The sequence below is a fragment of the Gopherus flavomarginatus genome, chromosome 6, assembly GCF_025201925.1.
Source record: "Gopherus flavomarginatus isolate rGopFla2 chromosome 6, rGopFla2.mat.asm, whole genome shotgun sequence".
Lineage (NCBI taxonomy): Eukaryota > Metazoa > Chordata > Testudines > Testudinidae > Gopherus > Gopherus flavomarginatus.
The window spans coordinates 80,674,488-80,687,091 of record NC_066622.1 but is presented as its reverse complement, the minus strand read 5'-3'; the positions used below and the strand labels follow the sequence as shown (position 1 = coordinate 80,687,091).

The 12,604-nt window shown below is 39.7% G+C and overlaps 1 protein-coding gene and 1 long non-coding RNA gene across 2 annotated transcripts in view; one reads left to right on the top strand and one right to left on the bottom strand.

Moving 5' to 3' along the window:
- The window catches only part of LOC127054338 (uncharacterized), a 788,041-nt gene that overhangs the window by 226,775 nt on the left and 548,662 nt on the right, over positions 1-12,604 (top strand). The gene's annotated exons all lie outside the window — the stretch shown is intronic.
- BMS1 (BMS1 ribosome biogenesis factor) overlaps positions 1-12,604 on the bottom strand; it is a 40,786-nt gene that overhangs the window by 23,974 nt on the left and 4,208 nt on the right. Inside the window, exons 4-9 of the mRNA XM_050959992.1 lie at positions 10,979-11,058; positions 7,656-7,844; positions 6,654-6,796; positions 4,834-4,955; positions 3,971-4,167; positions 3,123-3,262 (exon numbers count right to left, since the gene is read on the bottom strand). Of these exons, the coding sequence (XP_050815949.1) occupies positions 3,123-3,262; positions 3,971-4,167; positions 4,834-4,955; positions 6,654-6,796; positions 7,656-7,844; positions 10,979-11,058 (871 nt within the window). The remainder of the gene's footprint in view (positions 1-3,122; positions 3,263-3,970; positions 4,168-4,833; positions 4,956-6,653; positions 6,797-7,655; positions 7,845-10,978; positions 11,059-12,604) is intronic.

Below are 12,604 nucleotides of genomic sequence, written 5' to 3'. Positions count from 1 at the left end.
CACACACACACACACACACACCGGAAGAGAATCTCTCACTGACATAACTTCCACCTCTCGCAGCTCTCAGATAGCACTCTGCTGTGGGCTTAGAGTGTCTTCATCAAAGTGCTACATCAGTGCAGCTGCACCGATGCAGCATTTGTAGTGTAGACCTGCTCTTATACAGAGTTGGTCTAATTAAATCACTCAAAGGTGTGAATTATTCACACCCCTAAGTGACATCAATTTTACCAAAGTAATTTTGTAGTGTAGACTAGGACTCAGAGTGTCACAGCTAAAGACAAGATGGAACAGATTATTTAGCATAAGTACACCTCTACTCTGATATAACGCTGTCCTCAGGAGCCAAAAAATCTTACCGAGTTATAGGTGAAACTGTGTTATATTAAACTTGCTTTGATCTGCTGGAGCATGCGGCCCTTCCCCTCCCACCCCCCCGTAGTGCAGCTTTACCGCGTTATATCTGAATTCGTGTTATATCAGGTCGCGTTATATCGGGCTAGGAGGTATAGTTAACACATTTCAAGGGACTATTCAAGGTGAACACTCTTCCAGTTATAGAAAGGAAAGGGGGAAGGATCTACTGGGGGGGAGGGGAGGGAGAAGAGAGGGAGAGTACAGGGTAGCAGGTTATAGATTGTTGTAAGAAGCCTTAAAATCCAGTATGTCTATTCAGTCCATGAGTTTTAGAGTCTAGCAAGACACTAAAAATCCAAGTTCATCATCAGAAGCAAGCTCCCCTTAGGCCAGGATACAACTCAAAGCGGCACCAGACCCTGCCAGAACAATAGATGCAAAACCTGCAAACTTATTTCCATTGCTACAATGATCAACACCACGCACAACACACTTTTCAAGATCCCTGGGCCTACACATGCCTATCACAACATGTGATGTACCTCATCCAGTGAATTAAATGCCCCAATAGCAACTGTGTCAGGGTGAAACCAGACAATTACTATGGGCTGGTCTACACTGGGGGGGGAAATTGATCTAAGATACGCAACTTCAGCTACGTGAATAGCGTAGCTGAAGTCAAAGTATCTTAGATCGAGTTACCTACCGTCCTCACAGCGCAGGATCGACGTCCGCGGCTCCCTCTGTCGACTCCGCTACCGCCGTTCGCATTGGTGGAGTTCCGGAGTTGACAGGAGCTTGTTCGGGGATCGATATATCACGTCTCATCTAGACGCGATATATTGATCCCCGAGAAATCTATTGCTACCCGCCAATATGGCAGGTAGTGAAGACATAGCCTATGCTTTTAAATGAACTCACACAGGAAAATGGTGAAAGACAAAACTACTACATCACCTGTGAACACTCTTTATCTGACCTATCAGTCACAACACTTTCAAAAGGTGAGTCTGGGAGCATAACTTTGCTAGAAACTAAACATCTTGGACTGAAGAGAGACACTGGATTTATGGCTATTTACAATAATCTGCAACCCACTAGCAACCCCCTATATTGCTGCTTTTCCTCCTTCCTTTCCTCCCTACCAGAAGAGTGATAACAGGCCACTTCTTCTTGAACAGTCCCTTGAAATGTGTGTTAAACTACTTCCCCTACACAATCTGTTCTACCTTGTATTTAGCTGTGACACTCTGAGTCCTGGGTCTCTACTCCACCCCTAAGTAGTGTAGTTAAACTTACCTAAGTGCCGCTATGGATAGCGCTATGTCAGTGGGAGAGCTTCTCCCATCGGCACAGTGCGTCTTCACTAGACACAATGCAGCTGTACGTGTAGAAATGCCCTAAGCCAACAGGAAAAGCTCTCTCATCGGCTTAGAATGACTTTATTAAAGCACTAAAGTGGCGCAGCTGCAACAATGCAGCATTTTAAGTGTACATCTGCCCTGAGTACGTTTCCCAGACCTTGCTTGCAAGTTTGTCTCTCCCACCAACAGAAGTTGGTCAAACAACATATCACCTCTCCCACCTTATCTCTAAAAAGAGAACAAAAAAAACTGATCACACACATCACAGACATGTATCAGTCATTTGCAGCTATGTAGAAACTGCATCCTAAAAACTTCATTCAAAGAAAACAGAGGTACTAAAGGATATCTTTATGAAATGTTAAGACTTTTTTTTTTAAAACAGGATCAAGACGTTTTTCCCTTAATCTTCTCAGAAACAGCTTAGCTGTTTAAGCAAAAGTTTAAAATAACTAAATTAAATAATAAATAATAATAATAATAAATAATAATAAGTCGAAGATGGACATCCAGCATGGAAAATTTCAGGCTCAACAGAAAACAGTCTTATAATGGGAAGTGAAAAGCAATCTATCTGTAGGGTGGTATTACTGATTTCTTCTATAATTATACTTCTGCAGCAGATTCTGAACAGCACTTTGAAGTCTGCAATCCCAGAGTTGCTCACACAAAGACCAATGATATTTACAATGATGATCACTTATCTTCCAGGAGAAAAAACACTAACCAGAGAAAGTGCAAATAAAGCTTGGATTTATTTCCCTCTTAAGACCTGACAAAAGAAGAACCTTGTACTGATTATTCCATTCTGAAAAGTTAATACATAATGGATAATCGTAATTTACTGTGCCCAAAAATAGAAATGTCCAAGAAAAAAAGAAAAACTAGATGTCTAAAGGTGAAAGCAAATATACCCCTGTCCTACAATTATTTCTCCTACAAACATCCATGTCCACATCCTAAAGCATCCTTACTCCCACAACCACCTATTTTTTTAGCTGAGGTTGAATTATGTTTTCCATGTTTAGGGGAGGACTGCTACAGAAAAGAGTAGGAAACTCTGCAACAGTGCTTTTTAACTCAGAAGACAAGTTCAAACCCTCATAAAATCACTACTGAAAATAAGTGTGATTATCTCATCTTAATCCGGTTCTAATGGAAGTGTGGGAACAGAGTCATGAAGTTTAAACAGGTCTGCTTTAAGTTGCAGAGCTCCGTACTCCTGTTTCTCTTCTACAGTAAACCTCTCCCAAACTCTTTCTGTGCATTTGCCATGCGAGCAAGCCACACCCTTTAACATCAGCCCACTGAAACAGCTATTAACTAAGCTACACATGTGGCAAAAGCTGTTGCCTGTGTTATGCCTCTTCTAGTCAAGTTGTTCTGTCTCCCACTTACTCTTGGTTTTCCACATCTTCTGAACCTAATGGTTTGGAGTCCATGAAAAGAGACACTTTGCTTGAAGCCATCTTAACATCGATGGTGGAATGTGTGGAGATGAGGCTCTGGACTAGTTCATGATTTGGTCTCACTTCTTCCTGACAAACCAAAATATTTTTTTCTGTTTAACAGATCAATTATGCAAATGTCTATTGAACAATCAGCAAATTGTTAAAACTGCCTAAAAATGGACAACAGGAACAGACTCAATATTAAAACCAGGCAAATTACAGAGATGGGCTCCTTACCAGTATGTAACAAACATATTGTACATTTAATATTATTTTAACTCATGCACCATAATATTTGAAATGGTCTGAGTACAAGACAGAGAAAAAGTTCAAGCTCTGCCTCAGAGAGCACAACTTCCTTGGATGAAATACAACCACTCTCCCTCAATTTCCTCACCTGCAAACCAAGACTAAATACATGGGCCCTGCTCTCAGGGATGGCATGACACTTAGCTCATTACTTTTCAGACACTTTCCAAGCATTAACTATGTAAGTATTTATTATTAATTACTTCCTCAGTTGTTTTCCACAGCTTTTGAGAGAGGGAAATTGGGAAAAAAACAAACAAACTATTTTCTTTCTCAATCACTGTAGAAAGAAAGTTGTTAAATAAGATATTTAAGGACAAGGATATGTTTGCATATCATTTGGGTAGATGATGTTTCTTTAAAAACAAAAAAATTACCAAAACTAAACAAACAGTTTCCAAGCACCGTTGCTTTGCCTCTTTATCTCTTCGGCAGAATATAGTTTCTGCCTAGAGAACAGAGAACTCAAACAGACTTTCTCCTTACCTTTTCATCTTGAGGAGCATGACTTCGACCAAGGTCAATATAAACAGCATCTTTGTCATACACTACACCTCCAACTCCTGACAGTGGGGCATAAATAAGTTTATCCTTTTCATTTAAGGAACGCTTCTTCTGCTGTTCAGGAAGTGCACAGGGGTCTGGCAGGAAACTCACATCACTCACAGTAAAGTCCCCTACACCTTGGGTGAGGGACAAGGAAGAAAAGGATTTTGACAAAGCTCTGATTTAAAAAAAAAAAAAACAACACAGGTACAATAATTCACCATAAAGAGGTATAGGGGCTTTATTGTGGCATGCAGTGATTTAACATCAATGGTACACTGCATAGATAAACCACATGCAATACTTTGAAGAACTACCACTAAGTCTGGAAAACATTCTAAAAGTTAATCAGCTAGTGGACTACGTATCACTGGCAACACACTCCTTTAAATATACACTTGCCTTCATTACTAACATCATCTCAGCATTGTTGAAAAGAAAAGAACTTAGTGATTTAAGTTATTAATTAGTATTTATTTATTACACTACATAATACTTTTCATTTTAAGTAAGCCTAACTTACTTTTCACTATTGACACCACCTTTTCTACATTTCAATCATCCTAGAGATCTACACTGATCAATTTCATTTTTGGGTTTTCGATGCTAGTACATTGTTACTGTGTTGAGATTTAACACTGCAAGAAGATTTCTCAATTAAAAATTTTACAAAATATTAATATTAAAATATTAACTACAGCATGGTGGTCTTTTACAGATGTAAACTATCCCTTTAACAGGAATAGCATTACAAGCTATTAATCAGCAAAATAATAAGAATTTTAAGAGATTGGATATATTACCTGGCATGTGAATTTGGCTTTGGTTTTTTAGATAGGCCCCTCTTAAGTAGCCATAAATTGACACCTTTCTGTCACACTTTGGATTGACTCGAACATGTTCTGGGTTTGTCAAGTCTTCCATTCTAGGGAATATCAGAAGAGATATTAGAAATATATTTCTCTCAACTATCATTTTCCATAAAGAAAGTACTGAAGCAAACTGTTGCACTTGCTACATTAAAATATTATTGTGGTTTATTTAAATAAAAAAAATTAAACATTGTATAATCTAATTATTTAAAATTTTCAGTGTTTGATAATAGGAACAGAATAAGACACGCAGTCATGTTAAAGTCATTTTTTTTAAAAAGATTCTTATGTGTTGAATATTTTAGACCATTTTATTTTTAAATATATAACATTTCATCTAATGTTACATCTCTGAAAGATTAAATGTGTGTTCTTTTGGGGCATATCTCCTTTCTCTGGAGGCAAAAAGGGAAAACAGCTGAGTCCATTTCATTTTTGTCTACAGTCACTTTCTAGCCAATTTCACTTTTAGGCTCTCATGTACAATAATGTTAAGCAAACACCTAAAACTGGAACTGAAGATTTAGAGAATATTTTTTTTTCCTTTTCCCCAAATGTGCTCTGTGCATTTCAGAGAACTTTGTGTATCATCTTTCTAAGTACTTCTCTGACCACATCACTTGAGCATTGCCCCTGTATTTAAAAGCAAAAAAACAAAAATGTCTGTTTTTTATTTCTTTCCCAAATTGCAAGAAAAATCATCTGATCGGTTCGTAGATATTTTTCCCCACTCATTTATGCATGAATGGGACTTTGAAAGAAGAAAGGTTGTTAGTTTTTTTTATTGATTTTCGTTAATCTCTTCCAAGGGCAAGCTAGGTCCAGATCCTCTGAAAGCTGAGTCTTCAGACCTCACAAGCTTCCCCTCCTCATTTTGGTAGACAGATTCATTGTTCCAATGGAACCTAGCTGCTGTGTGAGATCATGGACACAGAATGAGAGACAATGTCTCAGGTGGCTACAGCCAATCCCATGGAGAGCTTTGAAATTCAGGATAGAGAGCTTGAAGTAGACTCCATATTCAATGGGGAGCCATTCCAGTGATTAGAGATCAGAGTGATATGTTCACTGTCTGCTACTAAGCTATTGGGATGCCGTGCTTTCAGAGAAGTTCAACATAATCAAGCAGCAATTTTGTTTAAATGTTTTATGGACAGTGTTCAAGTATCCTGTAACATTCTAAATACACGTTTGGTGCCTCATCCTACAAGTGTGTGAACAAATCAAACTTACACGGAAGTCACCAGGCACGTTTACCACTGACTTAAGTGGCCTCAGCTCCACGGAAGTCAGACTGCAAATTATTATAAACTAATTTTTTAGATCAGTGGGGCTGCATTCATTTTGGTCAACAAATACAATGCACCAGCTGCCACAGTAACGGATAACTCCATAAAAATTCTACCTAGACATTAAATTGGTCATTTGCATGCCCAACAGTTACATAACTGTGCTATTAAAATATCTTTTTTCAGAAGTGTACAGGAACAGAATTATACCATTCCCTCATACTGACATGAGTGGAGCTGCGTAGCTAAACTTACATGCACAGGATTGAAAATATACCTCTTACACCACTGATTTCCCCTCATTTACGTCAGTAATAAAAAAGATTAAATTTTAACTTAGCCATTATCAAATCTCTGGCACGCTCTCAACGGACTGGCTGTTCCATTCTTATAAAAACAGAACATGGGGGTTGGAGTGCAGAGGACAAACAGAGAATTGAGAAAAAAAGAAAAACCACGTACCTGTCTGCTAGGACATATGGGTGAGACGTCTGCCATGTAAGTGGACGGAATTTCATAACAGAGATAAAGCGTCCCAGATTATGAATTTCCTGCTTTTGGTACTCTCCGTATACCATACCAGAGAGATAAAACAGTTTGGCACCCTAAATTAAATTAATATTAAAAGTTTAACAAAAAAGACTTACCCCAATTTAATACCCCAGTTCAATTTCTACCTCGTTAAAACTAAAGCAAGAGACTCCATTCAACAAGTTACAATTGCCTCCAACAGATTTGAGTTAACTCCTGTTAATTATCTCCCCTTCATCAAGGCAAAAAATTATCCCCAACAATTTGGCTCCAGGTGCGCAAGGCTCACAACAGCAGCAAAGACTTGCTTTTGCATCTGTTAAAAGGCAGATGTATGTTTCACAAAAACCATGCCCTTTTTCTTCTTTTAGCAGCAGGCACAATACAAATACAGAAGCTACACAACATTAGCATTGCTAGACACCACATTAAAGTCTGAAAACAACACCATCTGCCTTTTATGAACCTAGGTTTTTGACCCTGCAACTCCTTATCCACATCATTCCTACATCTAGTGCTGTAACGGATCTATTGTTTGGTGGCAGAGCTCAATTACACAAGTTAATTTTCAAGAAAGAGAAAGAAAGATTGTATAGTCTGAGTCTCAATACTAAATGCTACACTAGCAGAGTCTTCTCTTTCAGTAACATTTGTGAACAAACAAATGCAAATCACAGAATAGAAAGGGACCTCAGGAGGTCATCTAGTCCAACCCCCTGCTCAAAGCAGGATCCAAGCCCCAGACAGATTTTTGCCCCAGATCCCTAAATGGCCCCCTCAAGGACTGAACTCACAACCCTGGGTTTAGCAGGCCAATGCTCAAACCACTGAGCTATCCCTCCTCTGTATTTAAACACTTGAATATTTTTCCCACCCCAAATCAATTTCCACAGAGTTCAAACATTTTTGAAAAATAACTGTTTGGTATTATACCGGATACACTTCTGTCCAGAATCTGTGTTTTAATCTCTTTTTGGTCTTCTTTAACTGTTTGTTGTTCTTGAAACTATCCAGGTGGGTAAGGACACCCATGATTTTGGGAAAGCCATGTACTTGGCAGATGTTCAAGAACTCAAACGTTTCCATCTCAAATCCAAAGCTGGCATCAATGAGCATAAGAACCTGAAAGTGAATGAAAACAATTTACTCTGGTGCTTTGAAATGCCCTCATCAGCATCTTTGACTAATTTAATAGTCATGCTTTTAAACAGGATCCATCTTTTCATCCAATCTGTGTTGACTGAGTCAGGCAGTCTTCTCAAGGATTTTACACAACCTAGAGACAACTGTGACCTTTTAAATTAAAATTTGTGTCTTAAGCCCTTCTTACTTTAGAAAAGGCTAAGAAATCAAAGTCCCTCTCCTACATCTATATACATTTCTTCATTTTGCTTCCCTCTCTCCAGGGACCAAATTACAGGACCAAAAAAAAAAAAAAAAAAAAAAAAAAAAAAGCCACCCGCAGACAAGAGTCAGAACAAAAGTCTCCATCTGCACAATCACCACCTCCCTTCCTCCCCCGCCCGCCACTCAAAAAAAGTAACGAGGGACAGATCCTTATTTAGTTAAGAAGCCTCTTACTGCTCAAACAATAATGAGGCTCCTTGAAGAGTAAGATAATACTGAACAGGAGTAAGAGTATCGGAATCTGGCCCTCTTAAACTAACAAACTTTGTCCCCTCTTAAAACATGCAAGATTGAGCTTTTATCAATATTTGCAGGAATGTCTGATTAAATTAGTAAAGATAAAGGCCCTGACTGTTTTGGGTATCTGAAAAATGCAACCAAAGATTAGGTTACTTTAAGAGACTACTGCTTTAATGCCTTAAGGGACTAGGGCATCTAAGATCATAAACAGATCTTTGGTACAAGTGAGATACAGTGAGATAAACAAACTTCCTTCATATGTTGCAATTACTGTAATGTGTCATTGAGAGATGATAACCAAGCAGAACATTGACATAGGATAACCATCTCCTGTAGTCACATGAACATGAGGCAAAGCCAATTAGCTCCTCAACAACAAGGAGCCTACAGCCCTGTCTACATTAAAGGGAAAAGTCGATCTAAGCTACGCAATTTGAGTTACATGAATAGCGTAACTCAAATTGACGTAGGTTACATCTTACTTACCGTGGAGTCCACACTATGTGACATCGACGGGAGACACTCTCCCATCGACTCCCCTTACTCTTCTCGATCAGGTGGAGTACAGGAGTCGAGGGGAAAGCGATCGGCGGCCGATTTAGCAGGTCTTCAGTAGACCCGCTAAATCATAAGTGTAGACAAGCCCTAAGATGCAAAGGGATTCATGACTTATGGCTCCATCAGTAATTAAATCCTCCTAACCTTGTGACAATCAAACCGCTATAATGCTTCACACCATCACACACATTCATAACTTCAGGCACACATCATATCTATTATTTATGTTTCAAAGGCATCTCATTGTCTCAAAGAACATGTGTACAGTAGAAAACTACTGAGATTAGCTGGTCAATTTCAGCAAAGGCCAAAAATAACCCCACAAATCAACTATCAGCAAAAATATATTCCATATCCACCAGCTCAGCCAAAAAATCTGAGTAGACAAGTCAGCTTTGCACCCTGTCCTGAAGATCAACAGACTCAGATATGCGAGACCAAAGATGGAGGTAAATTACAGAACTGAGGCTCTCATCTGAAAACACTCTGACTGCAGCACTCAGACCTTCAAATCCAAAGTTCACCAGCTAGAATGCATCAAAATGATGTAGCAGTATGTTTCCATTTCCACACATTAGTGAACAATCTGATCATTGAAGAATTATTTCTTCTATTAGAGTTCTTTGAGGGGGTCAACAAACACGTGGACATGGGTGATCCAGTGGATATAGCGTATTTAGCCTTTCAGAAACCTTTGACAAGGTCCCTTACCAAAGGCTCTTAAGCAAATTAAGCAGACATGGGATAAGAGACAGAGATCAGTAACTGGTTAAAAAACAGGAAACCAAGGATAGGACTAAATGTTCAGTTTTCAGAAGGGAGAGAGATAAATAGTGGTGTCCCCCAGAGGTCTGTACTCGGACAAGTGTTGTTCAACCTATTCATAAATGATAAGGGACAAACAGTGAGTTAGCAAAATTGGACAGTGAGGTGACGATACACAATTACTCAAGATAGTTAAGTCCAAAATAGACTTCAATGAATTACAAAGGGATCTCCAAAACTGGGTGACTGGGCAACAAAAAGGCAGATGAAATTCAAAGTAGATAAATGCAAAGTAATGCAAATTGGAAAACAATCAACTATATATACAAAATGATGGAGTCTAAATTAGCTGTTACAACTCAAGAAAGCGATATTGGAGTCAATGTGGATAGTTCACTGAAAACATCCATTCAATATGCAGCAGCAGTCAAAAGAAGCTAACAGAATGTTAGGAACCTTCAGAAAGGGCTAGATCAGACAGAAAATAATATAATGCCTCTATATAAATCCATGGTACACCCATATCTTGAATAGCACATACAGATCTGGTCACCCCATCTCAAAAAAAAAAAAAAAAAAAAAAAAGATTGGAATTGGAAAATGTACAAAGAAGGGCAACAAAAATTATTCGGATATGGAACAGCTTCCACATAAAGAGAGATTAAAAAGTACTTCACACAACACAGTCAACCTGAGCAACTCTCTGCCAGGGGATGTTGTGAAGGCCAAAACTATAATAGGGTTCAAAAAAGAACTAGATAAGTTCATGGTGGATAGGTCTATCAATGTAACACCATCCTCCGAGTGTCCTTAGCCTCTGTTTACCAGAAGCTGGAAGTAGATGATGGGATGGATCACTTGATGATCGCTTGGTCTGTTGATTCCCTCTGAAGCACATGGCACTGGGCTACATGGACTGTTGGTCTGACCCACTACAGCCATTCTTATGTTCTAACAAACCATTTCAAATATCAACAGAGATGAACTGGAATTTATTTAGCATAAAGTTGCTGTTCCATTTTGGTTTATTAAGAGATTTTTCATTAAGGTTCACAAGTACAATGGGCAACACAGGATCACGTAGACATTCAAAAGCAGTTTCCCTCCTTTTACATCTGGTCTAGTTCCAGTGACTGATCCAGGAAATTAGGGCTTTTCGTGACCCTTCCTGCTCCCACTGAAGTCAAAGGGAGTTTTACCAGTGACTGCAATGGGAGTAAAGATCAGGCCAATGATCTGTAGGTGTGATCTAGGCAAAGGTATTATTTCCACAATTGCTGACTTACCAAATCTGCAACTTTAGCCAGATCAATCATTGTGTTTATGTCACATCCACATTCCATAATGGTTAGCCTACGCCTTTTACCTGTGAAGAAAACGCACATTTAAGGAAAAACCAAAGTGAACCAACTAAAGATATTTTATCTTAACCTCAATAGTCTCAGCTGTTTCATCAATCCTGCTACAATACTGTGCTGATACAGTTGACTTCCCTAATTAGCCATGCTTACATATTGGAATGCTACTCAGATGTATTTATTGTTAGTGATCACACCAAGTAGTGCCACGTTTGATAGATAAATTTATTTCCCTATAAAAAATATCCAACAGAAGTGCAGCCAGGGAGATTAAACGCACAGAGACAGAAGAATTTTAAATTCCTGTTGATTTATTGTGCAGCTGTTCTGGATTACAGGTTGCTGTCCCCTAACAGAGAGGATGGACTAGATTAGCCAACATTTTCTTCCCAGTTTAAACTTCTTAAACTCCTAATGATTGTGGGGAGGGGTGGGGGGAAGATGACGCTGGGAGCACTCCTTGGTTCTTCTGGTTGGCTGATATTACCCATTTTATAAGAAGCATTTTTCAGTTGCTTGTAACTTCTGCCAAACTTTAACCACTTGGGCTGAAATTTTCCATGATTATTCAATGTCATCCACAGTGGTAAATCACAGTAATTCATAATGACAATCAACAGTCATTTGGATAGGAAAAAAAGTGAGAATGGCTCTCTAGTCTGGTGATTAAGGCACTCCCCTGGGATGTGGGAGATCCAAGTTCTAAGTCCATGCTCCAATGACTAATTATTTATAAAAAAGTAAAACAGGAGAGGTGAGGGACACCTGCCCCAGAATATCCCACAACCTAGTGGTCAGGGTACTGTCCTGCAATATAGGAGACCCAAGTTCAAATGTTCAGGAAAGTCATCTGACCATGCCCAAGGCAGGCACTTGTAATCTGGTTCTGACAAATCCAGATTAGGTTGCAAGGTTCTATTATGACAGTCTGTTACATGATAATGTACTATTTTTTCCACAAGCCTTCTGCCTCACATGGTCCACAGGCTAGTCCTGTTCTAAAGATGGAGCAGGACTAAGTAATGAAGATGAGAGTTATCTATAGGTAAGGCTACATTTTAGTCATGGGTATTTTTAGTGAAAGTCATGGACAGGTCATGGGCTGTAAACAAAAATTCAGGGACCTGTGACCTGTCCATGACTTTTACTAAAAATACCCACCCCAACTAAAACTTGGGTGGGAAGCCTTGGGTTCTTTTTGATGGGAGAGATCCAGGGTGCCACTGGTGCTGGGTGATGTGACCTGGGACCCCTGCTGGTGATGAAGGTGGGGGAGGGAGCCTTGGCAGGGCCAGCAGGCAGGCCCTCCTACCCAGCTCTGTGTCTCTGCAGCTCCTAAATGGTGGAGGCAGGGGCCAGGACAGGAGCTCCACTGCTTCTGCCAAAAGCACTGGCTGCCACAATTCCCACTGGCTGGAAACCGCAGCCAGTGAGACCTACAGGGGCAGGGCCTGTGGGTGCAGGCAGCGTACGGGGCAGAGGGCCCCCCACTGGCCCCTCTGCCACCTGGAAGCTGCAAGGGAGCCCCACCCCCACACTCCCCAACCCTAGCCC